Source organism: Echinops telfairi, unplaced genomic scaffold (assembly GCF_000313985.2).
Source record: "Echinops telfairi isolate 266 unplaced genomic scaffold, ASM31398v2 ScPeMD7_1713;HRSCAF=2227, whole genome shotgun sequence".
In the NCBI taxonomy this organism is placed as follows: Eukaryota; Metazoa; Chordata; class Mammalia; order Afrosoricida; family Tenrecidae; genus Echinops; species Echinops telfairi.
The window spans coordinates 18,914,940-18,926,022 of NW_022105611.1; the positions used below are offsets into that span (position 1 = coordinate 18,914,940).

The following is an 11,083-nucleotide window of genomic DNA, read 5'->3' on the forward strand; positions in this document are numbered from 1 at the left end:
GACACCCACGGGGCAGTTCTACCACAGTTCTACCTTGTCCTCTAGGCTCTCGGTGAGTCCGAGCTGACTCGATGCCAGGGAGTGGTTGTGGGTTCAGGCAAAGACTGCATCAAAACGGATCCCCGAGTTACACACAGTCTTCAGCTTAGCTGAGGTTGTCTGAACTTGTTCTCCAGAGACAAGACTTTAACTGAAAACAGAACATTTATTTTTTTTTCAAGTTTACTTTTACTGTATTCTCAATTTAGGCCTCTCCTCAAGCAGGCAGACATACACTGAAGAATGCACTTTGGTAGTTTCAGTAACATGTCACCCCGCGTGGCTCCATGGCAGTTTGTTGGCAGACGTCCCTTGACGGGGCAGGCCCTGTCCCGAGGCCCCTGTCTCTGTCCAGTGCGCTCCATGAGTTGGCGATGAGGCAGACAGCAGTGGCAGTCCACCAGGATCCAGGCCCCTTCTCAGATTCGGATGCAGAGAGCAGGATGAAGCAAATCAATACATAATCCATTTCCTATTTCTAGGCAGGAGGAGAAAAGGTCCTAAGGGCAACAGCATGTATACAAAGAATTGTGAGTAAAGAGCAAATCAAGGGGTGGAGGTCCATTAGTTGGCAGTATAGTTTTCCCGTCTTTCTCTTGCATAGTTATTCTTAATAGAACATTTAAGTGCTCCTGGAGGCTAAGGGTTGGTGGTGACACGTTTAATATAAACTGGAACCTAGTGAGTGTCTGCTCCCACTGGTGGCACAGCTTGGGGAGTGGGTGGCGCCAACAAGGGGAGCATCTGACTGCTGCTATATTAATCCACAAAGAGGGTCCACTACTCTTGAACTCTTAAGAGCTGGATGTTTGAGGGGTGCACTGCCTGTTTTCAAAAGGAGAGGACAGGAAGACGTTACCTAGGCTTTGCTATATCTTGATTTAAGACACCAGAAAAAGTAGGGAGGGAGCCTGCCAGGTTTGGGGCGGCCTCCCACAAGAGGAAGGTTTGGAAAATTTGGCCCCTTGCTTAAAAGACATTTAAGAAAGCCTTTATTCACAAAACAGCATGAGTCGATCTTTCTTCTTCAGAAGAAGAAAAAAAATACTGCAAGTCCATGGGACAAGGAGCACAGTCAGTCTTGGCATTTTCCCTTCAGCCCCTGCCCTGCTCCCACCATCCTCAAGACCACTGCCCGGCGCTGACAGCTCCTGCTCTGGCCACCCTCCTCCAAGAGCGTACGAAACGCGTTCTCCTTGAGTCCTCAGCAGTCAGACCTCGCTGTGCTTGCCTCAAGAAGTCATTCTGCGAACCGATGAGGTCAAGGCTGAGCAGTTCTTCATTTTCAATGAAGGTGTGGGTTGTAACCCGTGGTAGTTAATGATCCCAAAATCTATTACTTTCCAAAGTTTCAGATCCCTATCATTCAAACTACCTGGGTATGTGTGTAGGAGCTAGGGGTACATCTTAATTCTAACTCAGGTATTCTCATTAGCAAAGGTGATGTTCCTCGTTGGTTAGAAGAGGGGAGAGCTCACTTGGATGAATCCTATGAGCATTGGCTGTAACACTCTACAGTGATGAAGGGGCCTCCATCTCAATGAAGAGCCAGGCAAGGACAAGAAGAGAAACGTCAAGTTGCCGCCGGCTCTGATGAGCCATCTGGCTGAGAAGGGCACGGAGTTGCTAAGTCGAGGTATGGGCCTCCTCTGACCACATCAGCAGTCATGTCAGCCTGCCTCATTTAGTTGGGTGTGGGCTAAGAACAGCTCCTGAAGAAATGTTATTGCCCTGTAAGCACTGGAGGAGAAAATCCATTTTCCTTTGGTGAGATCCCGTAGGAGCTGGGAAAACACTGCTGCAGCCCAGTTCACGAATACTGACGTGGTCTCTAAAGTGTGTGTGCTGAGTGCTGGGCAGTATTTGCAATGGGACTGAGCGATATCACCACTGAAAGGACTGACCTATTTTTAAGAGCAATAACAAAGTCTCCAGCCATATCTAGAAATACATTCTCAAGAACAGGGCTGTTTTTTGCGTCTTACATCTCCACAGCCCAACACAGGTTGTCACAAGCGTGTGAAGCTGGGAACTGTCTACCGCAGGAACAAAAGCATGCACAGCACAGGTGGTCACCAACTCCATCGTCCAGCACAGTGGCAGGCCCGTTCTCGTCATCAGTTTGCAACCAGACAGCAACTAACTAAGCAGTTTTACTCTCTTTAACGACGCTGTTCCTTTACAGAGAGTGAAGTACAACAAACATAGAAAACGTTCATCACTACTGCTTCCTTCAGGAAAAATCAAAAATTAAATTTTAAGAAAATAAATGAAGTCATTTATGAAAGGTTTTCCCAGCAAGCCTAAGCCGAATATGAAACTCTTTTGAAAAGGAGGCAATGATATGAAAGGGACCATGGAATGGAGGCATAATCCTGCTTTGGCACCAGTCCAACAGGCCCAAAGGAGTTCTTGTGGTGGATGTCATCAATGCGTCCTGAGCATGTTCCCGAGGATCTCCACCACCAGGGTACCTCGTTTCTTGGTCTTTCCATCAGCAAGACCTCCACCCTCCCACGTCTCAAAAGCTCCCTTTTAATAAGACAAAAATATATCACAGAATGCATACACACAAGGAACAGAGTGAGCAGGATGTGGGCGGTGTGGATGCTGAGCTGGACTTCAGTGACTTGGGAGTAATCCTATGTGTTGTGTGAGAGTCCCTATCTAGCTCACAAGCTCCCCGCATGGATGTTTTCTCGTTCTCACTCTCCCCCCAAAACTCATGCCAATAATTCCATTTATGACCAACTTCACAATCCAGCAACCAGACAGACATTTTTAAGAAAGAAAAACGGGTTTAGGTTTTTGGTTATTAAATATGGGGAGCATCTTAAAATACAAATACTACCTTAGTGGTTTCTCTCTTCTCCAAAGCCAAGCAGATTAAAGACCGAGCCTCTTTCTGCCTTCATCTAAACTGCTCTGCCTACATCTGACGGGCCACTGTGCACCGGAAGCTTGGAAAACAGCAGCTGCTGCTATCGTTGGGCACCACATTCGGTGCAGAAGAAAGGCAGGCTGGACCTAGCATTTGGAATATCTGCTCAACAAGAAGTGGTTCTTCCATCTGCACCTGAAGCTACACTTGTTGCTAACTACTATGCAATCTCTTAAAGTGTTAATTTGGGAAAATATTTAAAATATATCTTTGTCTATTAAAAATATCTTTTTCTTTTCTGAGAACTTCAGTTCCAACTGAGACGCATTTTTCAAATTATTGGCTCTCTAGAAAAGGTGGTAAGTGGAAAAATGAGTGTCTTTGCTACTATCAATAGGACTAACCTTTCAATAGTATCTACTGAGATCAAAAGGGAGATGTTTCTATGAGATGGCAGTACCGGAGCGTTCCTTTTAGGCATTATTTGTTAAGGTCACCCCCTTGTCCTCTGTGAACCAGGACCAGCTCTTCTACTAAGGTGCCCTCCAGCAGCCCCTGGGAGGCATGTGTTGCTGGCAGGACCTACAACCAAGTGGGATGAAGAGAAAGCAAAGAGAATGATGTATGCTTTTAAAGTGCACATTTGTGTGCCCACAGACCAACACCGAGAGTGCAGACCACATGCATCCGGGTGAGTGATGTTCCTAACAAAGTGTCACCGAGGAGTCTTCACCACGGATCTCAGCGATGACCACCACGCTTACGGCATCTCTGGGACGTCGCTGAACGAGAAAATGACTGGGGGTTCATTACAGCTGCTCCTCATTTGTGATTTCAACCCATCTCTACCCTCCATATAACCCACCTTCTTTTCCAGAGGCTTCACATAAATGACCCATTTCAAACGAGAAGTTCTCTCTCCTGTAACAACAAAAGGCTGACAATTTGCCCTGGGCAAATCTCCTGAGAAAAACCATGAGAAGGCGCTATAGGAACCTTGGTCAGTGAAGCACTGCCCTGAAGCTTAGCTTCTAAGTTAGAAACAGGAGGTGGTCGGGGAAAATGACCATGAAGGTTCCTTCCAGTCCTGAAATTGTAGGAGTCTGCTTCTAGACTTTGAGGACAGTTCCAGAAACGTTTTGGCAAGGGCAACATCATTTGGGAAACTATGTCGTCCGCTGCTGGGACTACTCAAAGGAGACAATGTATATGGAGATATATAAGCTCTGGTGAGTTTGTTAAAATGTCAGTCACATGACTTTCTAGTCACAGTTCACACATGCACAGGAATGCCAGTCCCTCTGAGATTCCATACAATCATACCTTAATCCTTATTCTCAATGAGCCCAGACGGGCAGAAGCACCAAGCACCACCAGGGATGCAAAAGACACATGGTGTCAGCTGCTCAGGAAAATAACGCCCAAAGGCCCACGGGACTGAACTTATCAGCTGCAGCCAGCTAGATGCCTGGTTTACACAGGACAGGTCAGCTCTTTGCCTGACTTCTGGCCAAATTTGGGGGATTTTAAAGCAATGCTGCAGATAAGCCTTGGCCACGTGAAGAGTACTAATAGGCTGGTGCGCCCAGGAAAACAGGAAGCTGTTGACTGCAGGGGGTAGGGATAACTAACTGTACCAGAGAGATTTATACTTTCCATCCATCTCCATGCTTTGCTTGTGGATTCTGGCCTATGATGGTCATTGCCCAGCCAGCTTTCCCTAGACACCCCACCACTGCCCTCCCAGCATGACCCTGGGTAGCAGTCCATTAGGGGCAACTTTTGAGTGTGGAAAATCCATGGGATTTGTTGTCAGGAGACCCAGCAGTCAGTCTGGGCTATGCCACTGAGTAGTTGCGAGAACGGGGATACCCGCACTGCAGTTTCTTCGTCTAAAAAACAGGGCTAATAGCACTTACATGTTAGGTCTCTTGGAAAGACCAATTAAACAATGACAACACCATTGATCAAATGTTATTTTTAAGCAGGGAATGTAACTTAATGTTTGTTGACATGTCAGCTCAACTGAGTGAGGAGGCTATAGCTATCTGTGCCATGGTCGGGTTGGAGGCGGGGGTGGGGGTGACGGGATGGACCCTAACCATCGATTATTTCAGATCTGAGCAAGAACTACACTGATCCATTGCCTTCATAGAGACAGACTGCGTTTTTATCTGCAAGGCTGATTTAAAACAAAGCCAGAGAGAGAGAGAAGCTGGGAGGGCTATCCATTTGAGACGGCACCCCACTTTCCTCTACCATGGCTAACTGGCCACTGCTCTCCTGAAAGAGGCCGTCCATGGGGTGCTGTCAGATTGGCCTAGGAGCCCTCAGGGTGGGCCACTCTGGGGATGGAGAGTGCTTCTGGTCTGGGCTGCAGAGGCAGGGACACAGTTCCCTTGGATATTGATGACAACGACCCTGGAGCCTCCCAGAACCTTATAAAACAGCCCTTTGCCACAAGAGAACCCCCAGCGAGAACACTCAGCTCTTCAGGATCAGTGACCAAGTCCAAAGACCTTGAGAAAGTAAGTAACACCGTCCAATGTTAGAGCTACTTAGCCCCAGCCATGTTGCTAGACCGCAAAAGATACTGGTCCACGCTTCCTTTGCGCCGACTCACAGTCCGCCGCTCGCTGTCAAACAGGCGCTGCAACTGCAGAGCCAGCTGTCGATCCTCTTCCTCTTGCTGCAGCTTCTGCTCCATCTCTCGCAGCGCTGGGTCCGCTGGGGCCAGGCCCACCTCACCCCCTGTCTGCCGCAGTTTCTTAAGGGAGCCATTCTGCTCCAGGTGCTTGGTCTTACAGCGTCTCTTCCGGCCCCGACGCAGGCATGGCAGCTGCTCCTCACCTCGCGTGTCCACCAGGACACCATTCGGCAGGTCCAAATGATTCAAAGCCTTCAGCTGTTTCTTTGTTTTGAGGCCCCCCACCACAACATTGTTTTTGGGTAGCGCTGAATGGATGGCTTGGCTTTTCATGGCCATACTGATACAGGGTCTGTCTAGCTTGGCTTCTGGAGTTGAGCCTGACCTCTCACTCGGCTCCCTCTCCACAGGAGTCCCACTGGCTCCCCCCTTGAGTTCTGGGGAACAGCAGGCTTCCAATGAAAGTGCAGTGTTCCTTTTACTATCGCTGCCCTGTCCGGCTTTCACTTGGCTAACGGAAGGGAAGAAATCCAGGTCAGCGGGCGTGGGCCCGGTGTACTCTGAGAGAAACTGCCCACTGGACAGTCTTGTATTTAAAGGTAGAACTGGCTTCTCCTTGCTTGAATGGGTAACGTCAGACACTAGCAAGTCTTCCCCTGTTTCCGGGGGCAGAGACGTGAGAGTGGCTTTTGAAAGGGTCTTTTTGCTCTGCCGTTCCTGAAAGATCTGTTCCCACTTTTTGAGGATCCATGGACTGGCCTCATAAGAAGTCTGCTTCTGCAGGCTTCTGTTGAGGTTGCGGGGCGTGGATTTGATGATGAGGGGACTCAGCACTCGGCCGTCAGGGAGTCTTTTGGGAGGCGTGCATGGGGAGCACACGATGGGCTTGAAATGGTTTAGTTCTTCAGAGATGCTGTCGTTGCTCTCGGGGCTGATGGAGCGCTCTGGCTTCTGCAGGGAAGCCAGAGCTGAGAGGGAGCTGAAGGGCAGACGCTTCTCGGCGGCCAAGTCAGGGGCTGAGAGGCAGCGGTTGTTTTGAGTAGACAAGAGAACACCAATTTTAGGGTTAGATGCTGGAGTCATAGTTGTGACCTGGAAGAGATTTTTTTTTTAATGTTACAGAGAGAGAGCGAGAGCCGTGTGTCACTTAAAGTCCCTGATTCAATCTGTGATGGGATGCTATGTGATATGAACATATGCCGTGTGAACACCATTTTATCTACAGGCAGTCCCCAGAACATGAAGGAGTTCCATTCCTAAGTGCGTCTTTCAGTTGAATTTGGACATGGGAAGTACAGTTTATATCTAATGTCAGTCAAAGGTCTCTCTCGGGACACAATACGGTACACCTTTCTATGTGAAACAAGTGAAACCCTTCCACGTACACTAACACATCTTTAACATAAGATTTCGATGCATATTGCAAAGTAGTACTACTGCTGTGACCGATTGTGAGCACCTCCAAGTGTCCCTCTAACAGGGTTTGTGGGGCAGGGCCTACAGACATATGCAGTTGGACGTTGATTGAGCAGATGTTATGTAACTCATGACTATATGCATGCATGCGCGGGGGCTTCAAAAGTTTGTGGGGAAATGGAATTAAAAGATAATGGAGTTTTTCCATGAGATTCTTGAAGCTCCCTCATACATATGTATTAATTCCTTGTGGTGGTGGGGAAATGGGAGGAGAGGGATATGAAAAGGAATAAAGAATGATGCGAGACTAAAAAAGGAAAAAAATCTCTAACCTAGAACACCCACCATTTAATAAAAATCCCTATACTCTGAAAACATAAAATAGAAAATCTGTTACAAACAATATACAGCTAGGACTTTTTAAAGGTTTATCTGGTGGCGCTAGTTCCACCCATTTGGTTATTACAGCTCCCGTTAGAACCTAACGACTCTGCCTAGGACCCCTTCTGTCACTTGTCGTCTGCGAGTCCCTTCCTGGTCATGAGCAGAGGTCATGTGGGGCAGAGCGTCCGAGCCCTGCAGCCTGTGTTGGCGGTCTACCTTGGCTTTGCTGGCTGGAGCTGCTCGGAGTCTGCTCTTCGCTCTGTCCTGGGCAGTGTCACTGCAGATGGGACTCCTCTCCACCTTGGAGATTAAATTTCTGAAAAAGAGTAAGACGAGACAGAGTCAAAATCATCGTGCATTCCAGCGAAGGAAAAAGGATAACAATCTCTTCTCTTCTGGAATCTACCCTTTGCTCTTCCTAACCACCATTCAGACAATTCTTTGGGGCAGCCACAGCATAAATGGCTATAATAAAAAATGAAAAAGATCCAAACACATGTAAAGGGCAAATCCTGTCAAAAGAGAGGTTCCCAAACTGGACCCTGTGTAGATGAGGTGAGACCAATGGCTATGTCGTCCCTGCTTAAAGTGATGTCGGGGTATTTCATCTCCCTCAACAAGACGAATGAGGTGCTAAATCACCTTTGCGTTCAATATTTTTTTCCCTTTTATTGGGCCCCAAGCTCTCCTCAAGCAATCTAAATCGCCCATGAAACAAATATTTAAGCATTTACAAAAGACATAGTCATGTAATGGATGTTTAGGCAGGGAATGGAAATTACATGTAGCTCCTCCCTCAAGTCGTTTACTTTGGAACCCTAAAGCCCCCGGTCTTGGGGATGGTACAAGATTTTAAGAATACATGGTTTTTGTCTTATGTGTTTCATTATGACTTTATAGCCCAAACCCAACTCCACGGAACCCTAATTATAACATTAATTTAACAGTATCAAATTTATGTGCAAATAACTGTAGCCTACCCTATAAGTAGGGGTGCTTCAGATTTTTTATTCCCCTTTGTTTCTGTCCCACTGTTTCTTTTTGCTGTTGATATTTTACCTGTGCCTAACTCCACTGTGCTTGTGCCTATTCTAGACCCTAAATATTTCATGTGAAATCATGCTGTTTCTGACTTATTTTACTCAGCATACTTTTTTTTCCCCCTGGATTCACAAAAGGACGTAAAACAAAGGATATCATTGCTGAGGTGAGGCAGATCTTGGCTTACAGCAGAGAAGATCTTACAGCAGAAGATCTTTGTGTTTCACTGACTGCAAAGACATCTGACTGTATGCACCACAGTAAACTGTGGATAACCTTGAGAAGAATGGAAACTCCAAAACACTTCATGTGCGAACAAAACAAGGGAGGAGCACTGCATGGTTCAACATCAGGAAAGGTGTGTGACAGGGTTGAGCCCTCTCACCACAATGGTTAAATCTGCATGCTAAGCAAATCATCAGAGGAGCTGGCTTATAAGAAGAAGAATGTAGCATCAGGATCGGAGGAAGGTTTATTAACAACCTGCGGTATGTAGATGACATTCTAACCTTGCTTGCTGAGAATGAGGAGGAATTAAAGAGCTTGCTGATGAAGATCAAGGATTGTGGCCTTCACGATGGATTACAACACCAGTGGAAGGAAGACCCAAGTGCTCTCAACTGGACCAACGGGTAACATGATGAAAGGAGAAAAGGTTCACCTCAGGATTTTGTATCAATGTTCAAGGAAGCAGCAGTCAAGAGATCAGATGTGCTGCATTATGTATATCTGCTGCCTCACACCTCTTCAGAGTAATGAAGAACAAGGATGCTACTTTGAGGACTCAGGTGTGCTTGACCCAAACCGTGGTGTTCTCCATTGCCTCACGTGCATGTCAAAGTTGGACACTGAATAAGGGAGAAAAGGACAAACACATCTATATTGGAAGAAGTGCGGCCAGAGTGCTCCTCAGAGGCAAGGATGGCAAGACTTCATCTTACATACTTGGGACACATTTTCAGGAGAGACCAGTCCCTGGAGAAGGACATCATGCTTGGTAAAGTGGAAGGGCTGCAGAAAAGCGGCAGGCCCTCATCGAGATGGACTGACTCGGTGCCTGCATCAATGGCCTCAGGCACGGAACAGCTGTGGATGGCGCAGGCCCGGGCAGTGTTTCATTCCGTTCTGTTTAGAGTTGCTATGGGTCACAGCTGACTCAATGGCACCTAACAACATAACACATTTTTTCAGGTTTTAAAACTTTTTATTAGCATATAGTTTTAAATTATGCACTCCAAGAGTTGAAATTATTTAAACAACAAAAATGGCACTCTGATTATAAATTGCCTCTTATACCTTCGGGATGCCTGGGACCAGCGTGGCTTCTATTCTCTATACTTACTGTCATCCCCCCCTGTTCTGTCCTTCTCTAGCGTGCACGTTCTTTCCTTCCCTGGTGGCCTGAGAGACCAGTGGGAAACGTGGGCACCACCTCTGTTGCCAATCACTCCCGATTCTTTGAGGTGAAAAAGGGCAGCACAGGCAGTTAAACTTGATCCAACATCTTTGCATCTTACAAAGCTCAAGACTTCTCAGGGGGGACTCAGAAAGCAATGTTTGCGGCAGCACTTCAGTGTGATGTGCCTGCTTGCTTCCCTCACTTCTTAAGAAGCGGTGGATTTCCCTCCTGTGCTTCCTTCTTGCTGCTTTCAGGATCTGTCAAACTTTCAAAACTTTGATTATAATGTGCCTCTGACATGGGGTTTGATAGTCTTAGAGGTCTGTATTCATGACCTACATCAAATTTGGGAAGTTTTCGTCATTATGTCTTCAAATATTCTTTCTTAGAAAAACAAAAACCATATTCTATTGTATATAAAGTGAAGAGGAGCCCTGGCGGAGTAGTGGTTGTGCGTTGGTCAGCGGTTTACAACCATCAGCCACTCTTCAGGGCAAAGACTCGGCTTTCTGCTCCCGAAAACAGTTAATAGTCTCAGAAACCCCCAGGGGGTCACTATGAGTCAGCAGTTGAAAGATTACACAGCAAGTCAAGTCCCCATCTAACAATTTCTACAGATGATTCAGTAATGTCGAATATATGTTTCACAAAGCCCTACTGCCACTGAGTGGACTCTGACTCGGTGACCCTGTAGGACAGGACAGAGCGGTTTCAAAGGGTTTCCAAGACAGGAGATCGTCAGGGAGCAGACCGTCCCACTCTCTCCTCTGCAGCACCTCGGGACCCCACTGCACGCCTGGTAGCTAGCAGTCCAACCCTATGCTCACCCACTCATTCCTCGCCAGTAGACAATTTCCACTACTCTAATTGCCCTACACTCACCCCCACCCCAGTCTTTTCATCTTTGTTTTCCAGTACTTTAAAATTTTTTTATCATTTAAGAAAAATCATCTAAAAAAAGGAAAAACCATCTCTACATCTTACATGATTTGTCTTAAAGAAGTTCATTGCTCATAGATTACTTTATTCTTTAACCAATCTGTCATTTACCTATAAGGTGACCTCAAGGGATAGGTGTAAGGTTTAAAATGTACCTGTGTTATAGTTTCAGGAAGTCCTCTAGTCTCAAGCAATCCAGTACGTTTGGGCTTTATATATATATATATATATATATATAATTTTATTGGGGGCTCGTGCAACTCTTATAACACTCCATACCTCCATCCATTAATGGTATGTCAAGCACATTTGTACATTTGTCGCCCCCATCATTCTC

The 11,083-nt window shown here is 46.5% G+C and overlaps 1 protein-coding gene across 1 annotated transcript in view; it reads right to left on the minus strand.

The window, feature by feature from the left end:
* Positions 1-191: 191 nt before the first annotated feature.
* The window catches only part of RNF169 (ring finger protein 169), a 64,078-nt gene continuing 53,186 nt past the window's right edge, over positions 192-11,083 (minus strand). Inside the window, exons 5-6 of the mRNA XM_013006186.2 lie at positions 7,584-7,683; positions 192-6,659 (exon numbers count right to left, since the gene is read on the minus strand). Of these exons, the coding sequence (XP_012861640.1) occupies positions 5,475-6,659; positions 7,584-7,683 (1,285 nt within the window). The 3' untranslated portion in view covers positions 192-5,474. The remainder of the gene's footprint in view (positions 6,660-7,583; positions 7,684-11,083) is intronic.